At 36.2% G+C, this 19,076-nt stretch overlaps 1 protein-coding gene across 2 annotated transcripts in view; it reads right to left on the reverse strand.

Annotated features, from left to right (window-relative positions):
- The window catches only part of PIAS1 (protein inhibitor of activated STAT 1), a 119,266-nt gene that overhangs the window by 18,928 nt on the left and 81,262 nt on the right, over positions 1–19,076 (reverse strand). For both annotated transcript variants that reach the window (XM_036087085.2, XM_036087086.2), the window contains exons 6-8: positions 18,327–18,461; positions 12,109–12,214; positions 5,521–5,594 (exon numbers count right to left, since the gene is read on the reverse strand). In XM_036087085.2, the coding sequence (XP_035942978.1) occupies positions 5,521–5,594; positions 12,109–12,214; positions 18,327–18,461 (315 nt within the window). The remainder of the gene's footprint in view (positions 1–5,520; positions 5,595–12,108; positions 12,215–18,326; positions 18,462–19,076) is intronic.

Raw genomic sequence — 19,076 nt, forward strand, 5'->3', positions numbered from 1 at the left:
TGGTTACTTAAGAACCCACCCCATGACTCTGCGGCCTATATTTTTTATTGTGGTAAAAAACATGTAACATTAAATTTACCACCTTAACCATTTTTAAGCATGCAATTCAGTAGTGTTAAGTATATTCACATTATTGTGTAAGAGATTTCTCAAGCTTTTTCATCTTGTAACACTGAAACCTGATACCCACTAACACTAATTCCTCCTCCCCTCAGTCCTTGGTAACCACCTTTTATTTTCTGTTTCTATGATTTTGACTCCTACACTTTTTTTTTTTAATTTAATCTATTTATTTATCAGAAAGAGAGCACAAGCAGGGGAAGCAGCAGAGGAAGAGGGAGAAGCAGGCTCCCCGCTGAGCAGGGAGCCCGACGTGGGACTCGATTCCAGGACCCTGGGATCATGACCTGAGCTGAAGGCAGAAGCTTAACCGACTGAGCCACTCAGGCGTCCCTGCTTTAGACACTTCTTATGAGTGGAATCATAGTGTTTATGTTTTTGTGACTGGCTTATTTGCTCATCAGAATGATTTAGAGGTTCATCCATGTTGTGGCATATGACAGGGTTTTCTTTTTAAATGGCTCATCGTATTCCACTGTATGTATTTACCACATTTTCTTTATCCATTCATCGCCCAATACACATTTGGGTTATTTCTACCTCTTGGCTATTGTGAATGTTGTAATGAACATGGCTGTGCAAATTTTCTCTTTGAGATCCTGCTTTGAATTCTTTTGGATATACACCCAGAAGGGGAATTGCTTAATCATATGGTAAACCTATTTTTACTTTTTTGGAGAAACTTGCACACTGTTTTCCACAATGGCTGCAGCATTTTATATTCCCGCCAAAAGGGCATAAGGGTTCCAGTGTCTCTGCATCCTCACCAACACTTGGTATCTTTTGTTCTTTTGATAGTGGCCATCCTGACGGGTATGAAGTGATAACCCATATGGCTTTATTTGCATTTCCTTAGTGATTAGTGATGTAGAACATCCTTCCATGTTTGTTGGCCACTTGTGAATCTTCTTTGGAAAAATGTCTATTCAAGTCCTTTGCCCATTTTTTAATCAGGTTATTACTGTTGTTGTTGAGTTGGAGAAGTTTCTTATATTGTTAATCCCTTATCACATACATGATCTGCTCCCATGCCATAGGTTGTCTTTTCACTCTTTTTTTTTTTGACATGCAGAAGTTTTTAAGTTTGGTGTAGTCCATTTGTCTATTTTTGCTTTTGTTGCCTATGCTTTTGGTGTTATGTCCAAGAAATCATTGTAAAATTCAATGAATCTTCTAGGAGTTTAAAAATTTAAGGTCTTATGTTTTAGGTCTTTAATTCATTTTGAGTTCTTTTTTGCATGTGGTATAAAGAAAGGGCCCAACTTCCTTACTTTGCATGTGAGTATCTAGTTTTCTCAACGCCCTTTGTTGAAGAGACTGTCTTTTCCCCCTTGTGTAGTCTTGGAACTCTTGTTGAAAGGTCAACTTGGCACATAAATGCAAGAGTTTATTTCTAGGTTCTCTCTTCTGTTCCATTAGTCTACATTATCTATCTTCATGTCCTTACCAAACCATCTTAATTACAGTTGCTGCGTAGTATGTTCTGGTATCAGGGAATGTGAGTGCTCAAACTTGTACTCTTTAAAATACTGTTTTTGGCTCTATGGAGTCTTTTGAAATTCTACAGGAATTTTAGGACTTTTTTTTCTATTTCTGCAAAAAAATGCCACTGGGATTTTGATAGGGATTACACTGAATCTGTAAATCACTTTGGGTAGTATAGATACTTTAACAATAATCAGCCTCCCAATCCATGAACCTGGGATATCTTTCCATTTATTTATGTCTTTAATTTCTTTCAGCAATATTTTATAGTTTTCAGTGTACAAATCTTTTGTTTCCTTGGCTAAGGTTATTCCTGAGTAATTTATTATTTTTGATGCTATTGTAAATAGGACTGTTTTCTTAATTTCCATTCTGGACTGTTTATTGTTAGTGTTTAAAAACACAACTAAATTTGTATCTTGATTTTGTATCCTGTAACACTGTTTTTTTTGTGGAATCTTTAGGGTTTTCTACATAAAAAATCATGACATCTATGAACAGAGATCATTTTACTTCCTTTCCAATTTGTATGTCTTATTTCTTTTTCTTGTGTAATTGCTCTGGCCAGAATTTCTGGGACTGTGTTGAATAGCAGTGATGAGGGTGGGCATTCTTATTTTGTTGAGTATCATGTTTGCTGTCGGCTTTTTATATATGGCTTTTATTATGTTGCAGAAGCTTCTTTCTATTCCTATTAGTTGTTTTTATGATGAAAGAGTACTGAACTTTGCAAAATGCTTTTTCTGAATCCACTGAGATACTCATGTGGTTTTTGTCCTTCATTTTGTTAATGTGGTATATTACATTGATTTTTTTAAAAAACATTTTATTTGAGAGAGAGAGTGTGTGTGAACAGTAGGAAGGGACACAGGGAGAGGGAGAAGCAGACCACCTGCTGAGCAGGGAGCTTGATGTGGGGCTCGACCCCAGGACCTGGAGATCATGACCTGAGCCCAAGGCAGATGCTTAACCAAGTGAGTCACCCAGCCGTCCCACATTGATTGACTTTTTGTATGCGGAACCATCTTTACATTCCAGCTACAAATCCCACTTGGTCATGGTGTGATTTTTTTTTTTAGTGGTTTGGTTTTGTCTAGTCTGGGGATCAGGGTAATACTAGCTTCAGAGAATGAGTATGAGCGTATTCCCTGCTCTTCAATTCTCTGGAAGAGTTTGAAAATGACTTGGTGTTAAATGTACTTTATTTAAACATTATGGAGGATGCTCTGGTGAAGCCATGGGGTGCTGGGTTTTTCTTTGTTGGGAGATCTTTGATTGGTGCTTCAATTTCCTCACTAGATATAGGTTTGTTCAGATTTCTTATTTCTTCATGATCCAGTCTTGGTAGGTTGTTATGTTTCTAGGAATTTATTTCTTTTAAGTTATCCAGTTTGTTGACACATAATTGTTCATAGTAGTATCTTATAATCCTTTTTATTTCTGTTGTATCAGTTCATCAGTTGTAGTTATCTTCTCTTTCATTTCTTTTTTTTTTTTTTTAAGATTTTATTTATTTATTCTTGAGAGACAGAGAGAGAGAGAGACAGAGGGAGAAGCAAGCTCCCAAGGAGCAGGGAGCCTGATGCGGGACTCGATCCCAGGACCCTGGGACCATGACCTGAGCCGAAGGCAGACGCTTAACCATCTGAGCCACCCAGGCGCCCCTTCTCTTTCATTTCTAATTTTGGCTATTGGAGTCCCCCCTCTTTTTTTCTTAGTCCAGCTAAGGGTTTGTCAATCTTGTTGATCTTTTTGAAAAACCAAAACCAATGAAACTTGGTCTCGTTTTTTTTTTTCTATTGTTTTTCTATTCTCTGTTTCGTTTATCTCTGTGTTAATCTTTGTTATTTCCTTCCTTCTGCTGACTTTGGGTTTAGTTTGTTTTTCTAGCATCTTGAGGCTTAATGTTAAGATAGTTGATTTGAGATCTTACTTCTTTTTTAATGTAAGTATTAACGGCTATAAACATCCCTCTTCCTACTGCTTTTGCTGCATCCTGTAAGTTTTGGAGCATTGTATTTTCATTTGTCTCCAGATATTTTCTAAATTCCCTGTGACAACTTCTCTGGCTGTTTAAGAGTGTGTTGTTTAATTTCCACCGATTTGTGGACTTTCCTGTTTTCCTTCTGCTGTTAATTTCTAGTTTCATCCCACTTTGGTAGAAGAAGATACTTTGTATGACTTAAACTTGTTAAGGCTTGTTTTATGGTCTAACACATGGTCTATACTGAAGAATGTTCCATGTGCACTTGAGAAGAATGTGTAATCTGCTGTTGCTGGGTGGGGTATTATATATATTGAAAGGTCCAATTGGTCTATAGTGTTTAAGTCCTCTGCTTCTTCAGTGACTTTCTGTCTGGTTATTCTATTCATAACTGAAAGTGGGGTATGAAGTCTTCTACTATTATTTTGCTTCCTATTTCTCCTTTCAGTTCTGTCAATGATTGCATCATATATTTGGGAAAGAATTTTAATAACAACATTAAAAAGACTGGAACCAAATATTTTCCCTAAGAAAAAGATTTATTGTAAGGAATAAAAAGATAGAAGGATATATACAAAGTGATAGGATTTGGGGGTTTTATTAACTCCACTGTATTTCTATAATTTTACAAAAGCCTAATAATGAACAGGGGTTCCCTTAGCAGTATTATAAAACAAAAAAGTTTTCTGTTTTTTTTTTTTTAAGATTTTATTTATTTATTTGACAGACAGAGAGACAGCGAGAGAGGGAGCACAAGGAGGGGGAGTGGGAGGGAGAGGGGAGAAGCAGGCTTCCTGCTGAGCTAGGAGCCAGATGTGGGACTTGATCCCAAGGCCCCAGGATCATGACCTGAGCCAAAGGCAGACGCTTAACCATCTGAGCCACCCAGGCGCTCAACAAAAAAGTTTTTTAAGAGCTACATCAAATACAGTATTATAAACTAATTCATGAGCTAATGACTTTTTCATCTTGTGTTTGAGATTTTATAAATTACAAAAGACTAAGATGTAGGACAAATAAAATTTAGTTTCTGTTTAAATTATTTGTTTAAGAATACAATAACTTCATCTTCATCTTAGATTAGTAGGATTTCAATATTAAAAGCTTTCAACAATCCAGGCAAATCAGGAAACAGCTGTGTCCTCTTATTCTTCATACTTTCTCCCCAATTTAGATATGATTAATTTGATTAATTATAGAACAAAAGGTAATTAAAATGTCAAAGTAATTTACTCCTAGTTTTTCACATATTTCTGTATGAAAGCCACATTCAATTACCACTCCTACAACTGGTGGACCTAACATCAAACTGGTTAAGAAACAGATCTTAACACGTTTTGGGGGGAAACTTTTTCGCTACAAGTTTAATCATCTGGTATGTTTTGGACCTTATATCCATTTTGTACAAATGATTGATTTTGACCTCATTTTCTGGTTTAAAAATATTTCTAGGTTATTTTTATATGCATAACCAATTCAGTTATTCAGGCTAAATAGAACAGTTTTTCATTGGTGGAGTCTTACAATGTAGTCATTGTTGGCAAAATGGTTAAATTGAATGTATGGGTAAATCATGGCTAGATTTCTATTCAAAATGATACTATTTTTTAAAATACAATTTTAATAAATATACCAAGATAATGCCCATTCCTTATCTGAAGACTTTACACTTGAGTCTGAGAGAGAATCATTAATCACAAGCAATATTTAAACACAGTTTACTAAGAGTAGAAAATTTTTACAGACTTAAAATTTTGGTTAGATTCCAAATCCTATGACTAAATAATAATGTCTTTCTACTTTTCAGAAACTGTGACAAAGGTGGGCATATTTCAAAAGTAAACATCATTTTGCAAATACTGGAAATACTTCATAAAAGGAGAAAAATGTATGTTGAATCTTCTGGAAAGCAAGTATTAGTTAACACTTACTGGACATAGTAGAGAAACCCTTAGGCTGGTTGTAGCTATTTCACTGTCTGGATCCGCGGTCAATTTCTCTTTAACTGACATTCATTGAAGAGAGAACAAACAAACAGAGCATGTTTATTAAAGATACATCAGTGATGCAACATAAGAAAAAGAACAAGGAACTTAAAATGAGGAAGCTTAAAAAAACCTCAAAAATAATGTTTAATTATTTCCAATTAACTGGATGGAAAAATAAAAACAATTACATGGTTTATAATTTCTATCATAGGCAAAAGAAGAAAAACAACCACATATCTATAGACTGACTATATTTCCTGTAAGTTCCCTATTTCTCATCCATGGAACAAAAACTGCATTGCAGTAACATAAAGGAAATTTCTATAGTAAGCTGACATACTCAACTAATGGCAGAACCTTTTCCTTTTATAACTCTAAGAAACTGAATGAAGTTTTTCTTTCTTTTAAATTATGACCAATATTTTTATGCCAATATTATTTTATAAATTTTTCCAAAGCTCAGATAATAAAATATATTACCATATTTTATATGTTAATACATTAATTCTATTTTTCTATTAGTTCTATTTTTAAATTATGAAAATATATTAATTCTATTTTCAAATTATGAAAAGAAAAAAAGTTCAATTGCTTTTTCCCCATACAACTGAGTTTTATATTTATTTGTCCATAAACTAATTAAGCTATCTTAGACAAGTCAATCCTCCTCTCTGAGCTTAATTTTGCTTCTAGCAAAGTAAGAACCCACACCAGATAATCTCTAAATCTTTTCAGCTCAAACCTCCTGTGGTTCTTAAGATTTGAACAGACACTGCATCAAAGAAGCTATAAGGATACCAAATAAGCACGTGACATCATTAGTCATTAGGAAAATGCAAATTAAAACCATAATGAGATACTACTAAACACTGACCAGAATAGCCAAAAATCAAAGCAGCCTGACAATACCAAGCACTAGTGATGATGGAGAAAAACTCGAAATCACATACATCATTGGTAGGAATACACAAATGGCATATACATTTTATAAGAAACTGCCAATCTGTTTTCCATACACATTTCATGTGACCCAGCTATCTGAGTCCTAAATATTTACCCAAGAGAAACAAAAACATATGTCTACAAAACTGGAATATCCATAGGCAAAATGTAAATATTCTAGCAGCTTTACTTGTGATAATGCAAAACTGGAAACAACCTAACTGTCCACTGAATGATAAATGGATAAACAAATGATGGTACAGATAAATGGAATACTACTCAGTAATAAAGAACAAACTACATGGATGAGCCTCAAAAGCATTTACTAAGTTAAAGAAGCCAAACATAAAAAGCTACAGGCTGCAGGACTTCAAATATCTGACATTTTAGAAAAGACAAAACTATGGAGACAGAAATCACACCAATGGTTATAGGAACGGGGAATAAGGGGATGAAATGAACTGCAAGAGGCCACAGGGGAACTTTCTGGGATGAAGGATGTTCTATATTTTGATTGTGGCTGTGGTTCATGATTCCATGCACCTGTAAAATTCATCAATCTGTAGAATTAAAAAGGTGAATTTTTACTTTTATAAACTATACTTCAAAAAACATAACCAAAAGAAAGAAGAGAAAGGGGGGAGAATCACCATGTTAAATTTAATCACAAGAAAGTGAGGAAAAATAAAATAAGCAAATCCTTATAATGTGTGGGCAAGGGAGTAAAAAATAAAGACAAGTCATAATATTTACCCTGCAACATCAACCAACGTGTGGGAAGTCTTCCGGGAATTAAAGTTTTCCTGTGTCACTGTGAGTGCAGTGGTTAACAGTATTTTATTATTTGACCTATAATGAAGTTATAGCGAGCCACATTTAATCTTTTTAAAAATCTCTGTTGTCATGACCTATGAGAGTTAGCCACTAGTCAGTCACACTTAGCTATATTTAAATTTAAGTTAAATATAATTTAAAATTCAGTTCCTCAGTTGCACTGGCCACATTTCAGAGCTCAAGAGCCACATGTTGCTGGAAGCTACCACACAGGACACTGCAAATGTACAAAATTTCCATCATCACAGATTTCTCTATTTCTGCTGCTTTAGGGCTGGGTTTTTTGTTTGTTTGTTTGTTTAATTATTTCTATCATTCCTTAATATCAGATTATTTTATAGTCATCCTTTTAGAACTTTAAGGCTGTAAACACCTGAACATATTAAGGCCAATACTTCATTTTATAGGCAAGGAAACAGAGGCACAGAGACCGGATTTTTATTCTACCTTTCTTTTAATCAGTTTACCTCAACAAAAATCTGAGGATCTGCTATGCGCCAGGAACTGTGCACTAGGAATTCAAAGATAAGTAAGATTAAATTCCTGTCCAGAGGAACTCAGAGTCTAGTAGAGAGTAAAGATGCTCAGTGGGATCATCTGTAATGTGCTCTAATGCAAATGTGTTCAAGGACCTAGCTCAAAGTCAACTCGCCCACTCCGGGGTTCTGAGATGCCTCCTGGAAAAAGTGAAGTATGAAGGATAACTGGAGTCAGGCAAAGAAGAGGGAAGTTCGGAGGCACAGAGAACAATACTGGCAGAGCAGTGCATAAAAGAAAAGAATTCAGTATTTATGGAATATAACGTATAAGAATAAGAGTGAATACAGATGACCCTGGGAAGCAGTAAGCAGGTGCCACTTCATGGAAAGCTACATCTGTCATGCTAACAAAGTTGGGAGTTTTTACTTCACGACGTTAAGAAGCTATGGATTGCAAGGGAATGGTAAGATTAGATCTGCATTAATCACTTAGGTTGCTACCAGGAGAGAGAGATGAAGAGAGGCCAAGAACAAAGAGGGATAGATTACTTAAGAATAGGTTTTTTAAACAAAGACAGAATATGAGAGCTTAAACGAGGGCAGCGATGGTAGGGAGAGAGAAAGAGAAGACGGATTTGAGAAATATTTAGGGTGGAAGTTTGATAGGATTTGGTGAGTTTGGTTTTAAATAACTGAATCTGAGGAACCAGTGGAATGTTTTGGTGAAGGCAGTTAGCCAGCTATACATATCTGTATTTGAAACTCAGGGGAAGGTCTGAGAGGAAGGTATTTGGGAGCTGGTGCTCATTTAAACCGTAAGACTAGATGTGATTATCTCTAGGTAAAGTATGCAGAAAATGGACCAGGGATGACACCCCAGGGAAAACAAACATTTAGGATGCTTCCCTTAAGAGAATCCACTGAAGGCAAGTAACTGAGAAAAAATAGAGAAGAGTCTTTCAAGGAGAAAGAGGTTGGTAGGAAATGCAGCAAAAATATCTAAGATGAAAACTGGAAAGAAAGTTTAAATTTGGCAATCAGACTGTCAGTAGTGACATCAGTGGAACGATGGGAGTTAAAAGAGCACATGGCTTGCAATGAGGAGGTGGACAGCAAGTGTAGACCACTCTTTGAAGAAAGTAGGATGAGGACAACCGGAGGAACACAGAGCTCTATCTAGAGTAGACAATAGCCTGTTTATGTATTTTTTAAAGGATGAAAAAGACCTGACAGGTAAGGCTGACAGGAAGAGTTTATAGAGGGACAGAGAGCAGATAAATGAGGGAGTGAGGTCTCATAACACTGCTTCTGAGCATCTCCACCTGGATGTCTCACAGACATCTCAAATACTAGTGTAAGCATACACTCTGATCTTTCCTCCGTTACCTCAATCTTTTCCACACTGTTCTCCATTTCAGTAAATGGCCCTACCATGTAACTCCTCCTAGACTTCTCCTTTTCCTTCACTCCCCACATGTAATCTGCCACCACAGCTACCCTTCAACAGTTCTCGAGCCATCAACTTCTATGTCCATCACCATTACCTATGTTTAAGACACCATCACCTCTTACCTGGACAACAGGTTCCTCAGTGGCCTCATCTTATCAGTCCAGCCTCTCCTCAATTCAGTCTTCAGAGCAACCTTCTTATTACCCAAATCTGATGATGTCACTGCTTAAAAATCTTTTCAGGGTTTTCTATCATCTACCTTTATGTCATCTGTATGAACTCACCCCATGGCTATCTCTCTGGCCACTGTCCTCCTTTGTTCTCTTTTCTCTAGCTCCACTGTCCTCGTCTCTTGGCATATTCCCCTCTCATCTTGGGGCTTAACTCCTCCTCACCCTTATAATCTTATCTTAAACATCACAGCACCAGAGAGGACTACGTTCTTCTGTTATTACCTCCAGAGTTCCCTGTCTTTTTTCTTTAAGGCACATGTCACAACTGTAATTCATTAATGACTCGTTCAGTCACTTAATTCTGTCTTTCCCACCAGACTACAAACTTCTAAGGGATGCAGAGACGGTGTGTGTCTTGTTTAATGCTATATTCTCCTGTGCCTGGAACACTGTAGACTCTTAATATAATTTCTTGAATGAGAAGAATAAATGAATACAAGATTAACTTTGAGCAGAAAAAGGGACATTTCCTCCTAAGACTGAAGAGAATAAGTAAGGATAGGTACAAGTGTAGATAAGCTGAAAAGCAGTTATGGCAGCACTAAGATTAAGGAAGAAATGGACATTTGAGGGAATTCACCTCTTGTAGCCCCAATTTTCTTGCAGTGGCAGTGTGCTACGAGAGGGGGAGTAGTGTCTGAGTAAACTATGGCCAAGGTTTAAAGTGACTGCTGCAGGGAAGAAGGAGAGGAGACAGGAACGTGACCAAAAATTAGTCAAGGGCTGCCTTTGCGATAGAGGAGACAACTCTACACAAAGGTGGAAACCACAAGACAAAAATCTACTAAATCTACTAAATCAAATGAATCAGAGTAGATGTCTCTGTGAAAAGTCTCAATATTACTAAGTTTATTCTTTCAAGAACATAATAGTGCCTGATTTGATGAATACAACTCTGCCAGCAGATTTACTGATAAGATTAAGAATGACTTACAATGAATATATTTTTAGGCCATTTGATTTTTCAAAAATCTGGAGAAACCTGTCAACATTTTCTTCTGTCAAGTTGTTTTATACACTCTTTTAATTACACAATTAATTTATTCAGAAAGTTATTTCTTTATGGATAGTATAAAGGCAAACAATCTGTTCTTTGGTCAATTACAACGAATATCTTACTAGTAGGATCCTAATTAATGTTTTATTGGTTCTCCAGGCAAGTAAGATAAGATATAAACTGTCACAAAAATCCCACTCACTCTGCAACTACTCTCCACTTCCAGCATTGTATCAGAGATGAAATAAATAGCCGCTGAATTAAGAAGTTGTTGCTGCTTAATAGTGACTAACAGTCGTTCCTTCCAGAAAATAAAATAATCCTGGCTCACCTTCCTACTCTCCCTCCAGATGGTGCTACAAAGCAGATGTCTGTCTCTGTTCTTCTTTGTCCCTGCCAACTGGTGCTTCCTCTCCCCTAGACCCCAAACCAGTGCTGTCATTCTAGCTCTCCACTGTCTTTTGAGGAATGCCTACAGAGGCATTAGCCAAAAGTGTGCTCCTCTTGACTAAGGATTATTTGCATTTTAAAAAGGGTTCTTTTAATGCAGAAAAGTCCTTTAATGAACTACTGAGGGCATACTGCTATTCAGAAGTAGTGGGATCTTTTACTCTGGCACAGAAACAGGTTAGCAAAAAAAGATAAAAGCTATACAGAGGAAAGTGAGAGGAAAGCTGGCCTTACTACTTTAGTTCTTTTCACCAGAGTGTGCCTAACTAAATCTGAGAGTGGGTTTCATTAATCAACTCACATCAAGAACCCTTAAAGAGGAGCTATCTAATCCCTGCCTGTAAAAGTTTTGTTCCCTGTGTCCAGCCCCATCTCTGAATTCATCCATCCATAAAGAATCTATCTCTCACAAAGAAGAGAACAAAAGAAGAACTTACTTCTCCTCCTGGGAAAGGCTGCCAACCTCTGGCCTTCATCCTCAAAAACTGAGGCTAGAACGGTCAATTTGTAGACCTTGCTGCATCTCAAATTCTACACAACTCTACGAACCATCTAGTTATTCATAACTATGAGCCCAGACTTTGGAGGAGCTTTAGAAATCACGTAGTAACAACCTCTTATTACAGATGAGGAACATGAAACTCAGAGAAGAAGAGTGACTTGTCCAAGGCCTACATAACTGATTAACAAAACCTGCTTCGTTATTATTTTTACCATCCCACTATCTTTTTACTTTATTAATTCAGGGATATAGTCATCACATACCCTGCACATTTCTCCTGGATAAACCTTAAATACAAAATAATTCTCATGAAATACATGCCAAGATTTCCTTCCTGTCTCCTAGAATTCCATAAACATTTATTTTATGAAGTTACAGTAAAATATTCTTCCATATTCATTTACTGGCTTTCTAAAGTTACTTTTAAGGTCAGTAAAATAGAGATTATAAAATATAGGTCATAACAAAGATATTAAAACTACTTCTAAGTCTTGATTTACTTTATTCAGAAAACAAGCTTTCAGTGTTTTGAATCCTCTATAACAAGCTCTAGTGAAAAGAAATTTCTTTCGTTGAAAATATACTACTCTAACCTTTACCAAAATAGTTCAGCTGCATAAATGAAATAAGTTTATCATACGTACTTAAAGCTCTAGAATGATCCGGATTCCTTATTCCCTTTGCTCGTAACCTCTGAAGAAGAACTGTTGAGGACAACTGTTTTACAAGATACACTGCCATGGAATAGTTCTGGAAAAAAAAAAAAAAAAAAGATGTAGAAAAACAACATACGTAAGTAAATAGTACATCTATTTTAATCCCACAATGATAGGGAAAGAAAACTAACACTTGTTAAAACACCTACTGTGTGGCCAGGCACTATCAGGTGTTTTCATGAACAGGAATTAATTTAGTCCTAACCAAAAAGCTGCTGAGGTGGTCATAAACCTACTTTTATGGACGAGGAAAGGGAAGTATAGAGAAGTAAAAGAATTTTGCAACTTTCAAGCAATAAAGCCAGGTCTGTCATGCTTCTATATTACCTGACTACCTATGCTCGAAGCTAATCAATTTGAGGCACCTCTATAAAAAAAAAAAACCACTGTTAAAACTGAAATATAAACCAAGGCCAGTGAGATGTCAAAATCACCATAAACCACATTTAGTAGGTAACAGGTCTAAAATAGTAGCTATTTAAAAATTACAAATTAGATTGGCTTCCTAATCTATACCATCGAATCTCTCTTTATAGCTCTAACTAGTTTTGAAAGACCCTACGTGGGCCATTATCACAAAGGGAATACTAAAGATTTTCAAAGAGAAGCTGCTGGTTTGGCAAATGAATAGATGAATATCCATTACCAGCAGAGGACTGGTAGAGAAGATGGTAGCAGGAGAAGGGAACAAAGAAAACAGTTAATCAATAAAGCCAACGCGGAGTGAAGGGTACATGACTGGATAAGAGGAAGAAAAGAGGGCTGAGGCTTATTAAGGGTAGGAGAGATCTCTAAATGAGAAGGGCCACTTTCCATTTGGTGTTGGGATCAAGAAGAAGATCAAGAGATTTGGAAAGAAGCAAAAGGAAGAATACTTACTGCCACCTTCTAGCTTACAGCTACATACAATTTCTGAAGCACTCTTAACATATATTATCTACTTAATTTAAACCTCGCAGAAGGCCTATACGAGACAGGTAGGATAAGTATTTTTCTAAGTAAAGAGTTCATTAAAAGGAGGCACAAAAAGATATGTCATCTGCTCATGATCATGCATCTGCTTGGTGACAGAGCTGGCACTAGAACCCAGGAAGAAAGAACAGGGCTGTCAGGACAGTGGACTTAATGACCAAGGCTAGTGGAGTTCTCAACAGTTCTTGCAATAACACACCTTGTTTGCTTTGACCCTCCCAACCAACTTTCAGACTTTTCAAATATGCATTCCCCTTCTGACAACAAGAGGAAATATCCTCAGTATCCTCTGGAAGGCCAAATTTTCACTTAGAGTTCAGAAACCTATCCATGTTCATATGTTACATATTTTATGGGGAAAAAATGAAGTGTCAAAAAAGCTAATTTACAAGGAACCTTAAAACTTGCCTAAACTTTACAGCATACAACACACCAATCTAAAATAAAACTAAAAGGCTTCCTCTGGGGGAAAAAAACCTTATTCACCTTTATTATTTATTTGATTAATATTTCGAGTATGACAGAAACCGGAGAAATGCTAATTAACACTGTGAAATTATGTACTGACAGCTTGAATCTTCAGTACTAGAAATCCCCCTGAGGCTTTTTATAATTTTTTAAGGAGAGATCAAGCAGAAACCACAACTACAAGTTCAGTGAAAAGGTATGTTCACTCTAGTTGAAACATGTAACCAAATTTAAAAAAAAGCAGCAGCAGCAGCAGCAAAAAGAATGTCAGGTATTAACAAATGCCACTTGTACTGATAATATGGAATTCAATTTTGTATCACTTGAAAGAGATTCAGCAGCATAAAACCCCAAACCTTCACAGTGGCAAGCTATCTCGTCTAGGTAGATAATATACTGTTTCTGCTAACCCTTCAAAGTGCTACTTAATTCCAACTACTCATAAATACTGCATTACACTGATATTTTTGTCAAATGCCTTCTCAAAAGTCTTCAAAATTGTCTATCAAGTTCAAAGGACATTTTCTCCATATTAAGATATAATCTACTCATGAAGGGTCCTTTATACCAGTACCTAAATAACTTTTCTATAAACAATGAGACTTTAATAAATGCTAAATGCAGTGATTACCCTGAGGTAGGATAAGAAGTTACAATACAGTTCACTTATTTCCTTCAAGCACTACATTGGCTCTTCTTTAAAAAAAAAAAAATATATATATATCTATTGTCTTTTTAAAATTGAGATATAATTGACATATAACACTGTGTACGTTTAAGGTGTACAACATGTTCATTTGACACATTTATATATTGTAATATGATTACCACCTTAGCTTTAGCTAACACTAACTCTGCTATTTCCTTTGCAGATGTATTTTTAACACTTCTCAGTAGTAACTAATAATCCCCAAAACAGTAAGAGATCCTATGCAAATGAATAGAGTATCCTTACAAGTTGAATTAAAACTAGTGACAGAAAAACATTATAATAAGTTATCTTCTGGGCTTTGGTAAAGAAAATTTTCTTTCAATGTTTTACTTCAAAAAGAAGGTCTCTAACTTGTAGACTGTGGTCTATACAAAGATCTTACCTAGTAGACCACTTTCAAATCACTGAACATACTGTCTTCTTTCTGAGGTTTGAAAGGCTTTCCTCTCTTCTCTAATGCTTTGTATCAGCACCACATTTCCCTCCTCTGCCGAAGTTTGGGACTTCTTTCATAGTTCATTGTAAACACCCTGGTAGGCTATACGTTTCACACCCACAGGCAAAAAACCCAATACAAAACAAAAAACATTTTTCAATATCCTCTTCAAAAAGGGAGACAAAGGCGAACCCCCAAAGTACACTAGAAGTAAAACATTTAAAAGGATTTCAAAAACCTAACGGTGATATATTTAATTAAGCAAAGGAAAAAAATATAATCTTGATAGGTGTCAAAAAGGATTCTGATAAAATTCAAAATCCATGTCTCACAAAGATATCCAGTAAAAGAGCAATACAGGAGTATACTGTTGATGCAATTAAGTTCTGTCAAAAATTAATTACATCATTATTTGTACTAGTAGTATTCTCATTTTCGTAAGAAACAGTTGAGCATGTCCACTAGCACTCCCATTATTTAACATTGTTCTGCAGGTTCTAGCCAGCACAACAGAAAACAAGAAATTATGACATAAGTACTAGGATTATCATTATTTGTATAACGATACATCTTTTCAAACTCAGAACTGCCCACCTGGAAAAACCAAGAAACCAATTAAAAAGCTGTTGGAACCAATATATGAATGCAAGTATTAAGTAAATATTCAACAATAACTAGCTTTTAAATAAACCAACAATAAATAAAGTCTTTAGAAAATATAATAGAAAAAAGATCTACTTAACAACAGCAACTATAACAATAAACAATATAGGAATTAATAAAAAATATGGAAGATCTGTAAGAAAAAACCTATTAAATGACTGAGGAACATAAAAGTTCTGAATAAAGGGAGAAACATACAGCTCCTGGAATGGAAATATTAAATACTGTAAATAAATTAATCCTCCCTAACTCAACGTACTAATTTAAAGCAATCTCATTCATGCAGGGGAATGTGGCTCCCTCTCTGTAATTACTCTTCCAACACTTCTGCTCTCCTCACAGCCTCCCTCACCCTTAGCTCACATTTTCTTCTCTAGCCCAAACTTACCCTCTGAGTCTAGTATCAATTGCCTATTTAGAACGTCTCCCAGGCATCTCAAACTCAAAAGCTTCAAAACTGAACTCATGATTTTCTTCATCATCTAGTTCTCCAACACTCCTTCCTCCAAAGCAATGAAATGACCAAAAACATGCCTAAACTCAATCCTTTTTCAGTGTTTCCTCTATCTCGGTAATATTATCATTTACCTTCTCACTCCAGCCAGAAACCCAGGAGTCATCCTTGACATCTCTTGGTTTTCTCCGCCCCTACTTGTAATTTCTTGCTCAGTCCTACTGACCCCTGACTTCTCTCTATCCCTACTGCCACCGCTCTAGGCTAACACCCGCTCTCTTCCACTAATACTTCAGCAATAGCTTGTTCCTAAGAGGTGACTGCTCTGCATGATTCTGGCCTCCATTCAAACTGTTTACCACTCTGAAGAATGACTTTTTGTAAACAGAAATATACTACTGTAAAATTCTCGCTTAAAAAGAGAATATCCTTGGGGCGCCTGGGTGGCTCAGTTGGTTAAGCGTATGCCTCCGGCTCAGGTCGTGATCCCAGGTCCTAGAATCAAGCCCTGCATTGGGCTCCCTGTATTGGGCTCCCTGCTCCTCGGGAGTCTGCTTCTCCCTCTCCCTCTGTCCCTCCCCGCTGCCTGTGCACGTGCGTGCTCTCTCTCTCCAGCATGCTCTTTCTCAAATAAATAAATTTAAAAAAAAAAAAAGAGAGAGAGAGAGAGAATATCCTTAACGTTAACAGTACCTCACAGGCCCTGCATGGCCTGACCCTTTCTTACCTCTATAGCCTCATCCTGTACACTGCTCTTCCCCACTCTCTGCACTCTAGCCCCAGTGGCTCCCTCTCAGTTTCCTGAAAAGAACCAGGCTCACCCCTGCCCACTGAGCTGTTGTGCAGGTTGTGTCCTCTGAACCTTTCACCCAAACTGCTTCCTTCTACCCTTCTCTTAACTCTTGGCTCAGTCACTACTTCCTCAGCGAAGCCCTACCTGACCTCTGCCTAATTCAAAGTACCCTTTAATATACTCTAAAATCACCGCACACCTCTCCTTCCATAGTCCTTCTGCTAAGTATGTTCACCTTTTTGTGTCTGACCACCTGGCTCCAGACCTCAGGCTCTAAAAGAATGAGGACTTTCTTTTCTCGCTATGGTACTGTCAGTTTTCAGTAAAGGCATGGCATACAGTAAGCATTCAATGAATTTCAAATGAATTAATGAATAGACATGAGCTCACATGATAAAACCGAAATAATCAAAAACATTCTGAAATTGTCCCAGAAAAAGAATGCAAGACTAAGAAACAATATAAAAAAATTCAGAAACACACATAGGATAAATAAAAGTCAAACACATAGTAATGGTGGCTTTTGAATCAGCATTTATTTAGTTAATGGTGTCAGACCACCTGGCTACTGAAAAAATGAAAGTAAATTTTTATTTCACACCACATAGAACTTGCGATGGATTATTTAAAGGTAAAACAAAAAACCTCAAAAGTCTAGAAGAAAATATAAACAAATATTTATGTAAGGTTGGGAAGGGCAGACAGACTTAAGTGTGATGGGGACTGAGGAGGAAAGAACACACACACACACACACACACACACACACACACACAAACTGGTTAAAATTTGGCTCTATAATAATTTAAGTCCTCTAAATATTAAATAATCACATAAATAAAAGTAAAAGGCAAACAAACTGGAAACAAATATTTGCAACATGTGAAAGAGGTTAAGTCTTAATATATAAAGAATTCATAAATAAGAATAAGAAAAACAGCAATAGAGAAATAAATATGGATATAATTTTAAAATGTAAATCACAACAAAATATGTTCAACCTCAGTAATAAAAGGAGCACTAATCAAAACAACATGGTGCCTTTATTTACCTACTAAACTTGGTAAAGATTTTAAAGAAGATAAAAGTATTGATAGGGTATGGGTCAAGGGGCACACAAACACTGAAAGTCAGAGAATAAATTTGTACATCTTCTGGTAAGGCAATCTGTCAAAGTACACAACATTTCTTTAAATTCTGCATGCTCTTTGACTCAGGAATTCCACTTCTGGGAATTTAAGGAAATTATGATATATGTTTGCGAAAGCATAGCTACTAGGATGATCTTTGAAACAGCAATGAATCAATCAATCAATAAATCAACTAACTGCTCAACAATAGGGAATAGACTAAATTATGGCATATTCATACTGGAATATGACCTAGCCATTAGAAATCATGCAGATGAACACGTAATAACATAAAAAGACGTTCATGATAAATGGCTGAGTGAAAGGATCAGGTTATAAAACAATGAATACTGCATGATCCCATTTTTTAAATGGGAACATGTTGAAAATTCATTGTGAGACAAAAATAAATCCTTTTGCAACTCATTTTACATTATCATTTACATATAAGCTCAGGTAGCCATGGAGATTATCCCTTCCTTATAATACTAAAATCTAGTAGAAATAAAAATTTACTTACTCTTCCAATTTCTGCAGTCCAAGAAACAACAATGGTGTTTGGTACTGTTGTGGACAATCGGACAAGTGAGGTGATATTGATTGGTCGGCTGGGTCGCTTTGGTTCCACACCATTTTTTGTAGGTGGAAGATAACCCTAAGGATGAAATATCATTTATTTCCACTTACTATTTCCACAATCATTTCAACTTCCATTCCTAAAACAAACAAAAAGCCCCCACAAACTACATACTGGAAAATATAAATATTTTCATTAAAAATTAGAGAAGCAAACATTTACAAGATTATTTCTCTAAACAACCCTACAGTCTCATTATAGTAAGCCTGAGAATAATACTGGCGATAGAAGTTACAAATCTCTAAAACTTAGGAATCAGGATGAATTCATAAAGAGCTTGGATAAGTATATAAGGATCATTTTAAAGGTGACCAATAACAGCCTGCACTCTCATTCTCTGTTTAAGACACAGCATTCTTCCCCTATTCTACCGCAGGCTTCCAGACTCACAAGAGTACTGCTGAGGTTTTGTTGAAACAATTTCTTGTCTCTCAAAATCCAGTATAACACTAAACTGCCACACCCAACTCCAAGGCCTAGACTTTGTCTCCACAGCTAATGTCACAGCTGTTAATTATACATAGTTGGTACAAGTGTTTTACACAGTCACGTGAATATACATCCAAAATAAAGATGTTTTCTTAATGAAAAACTATGATTAACAACAGCTGTCATGACTTATTTGATAGCTAT

Source organism: Halichoerus grypus, chromosome 8 (genome assembly GCF_964656455.1).
Source record: "Halichoerus grypus chromosome 8, mHalGry1.hap1.1, whole genome shotgun sequence".
Taxonomy (NCBI): domain Eukaryota; kingdom Metazoa; phylum Chordata; class Mammalia; order Carnivora; family Phocidae; genus Halichoerus; species Halichoerus grypus.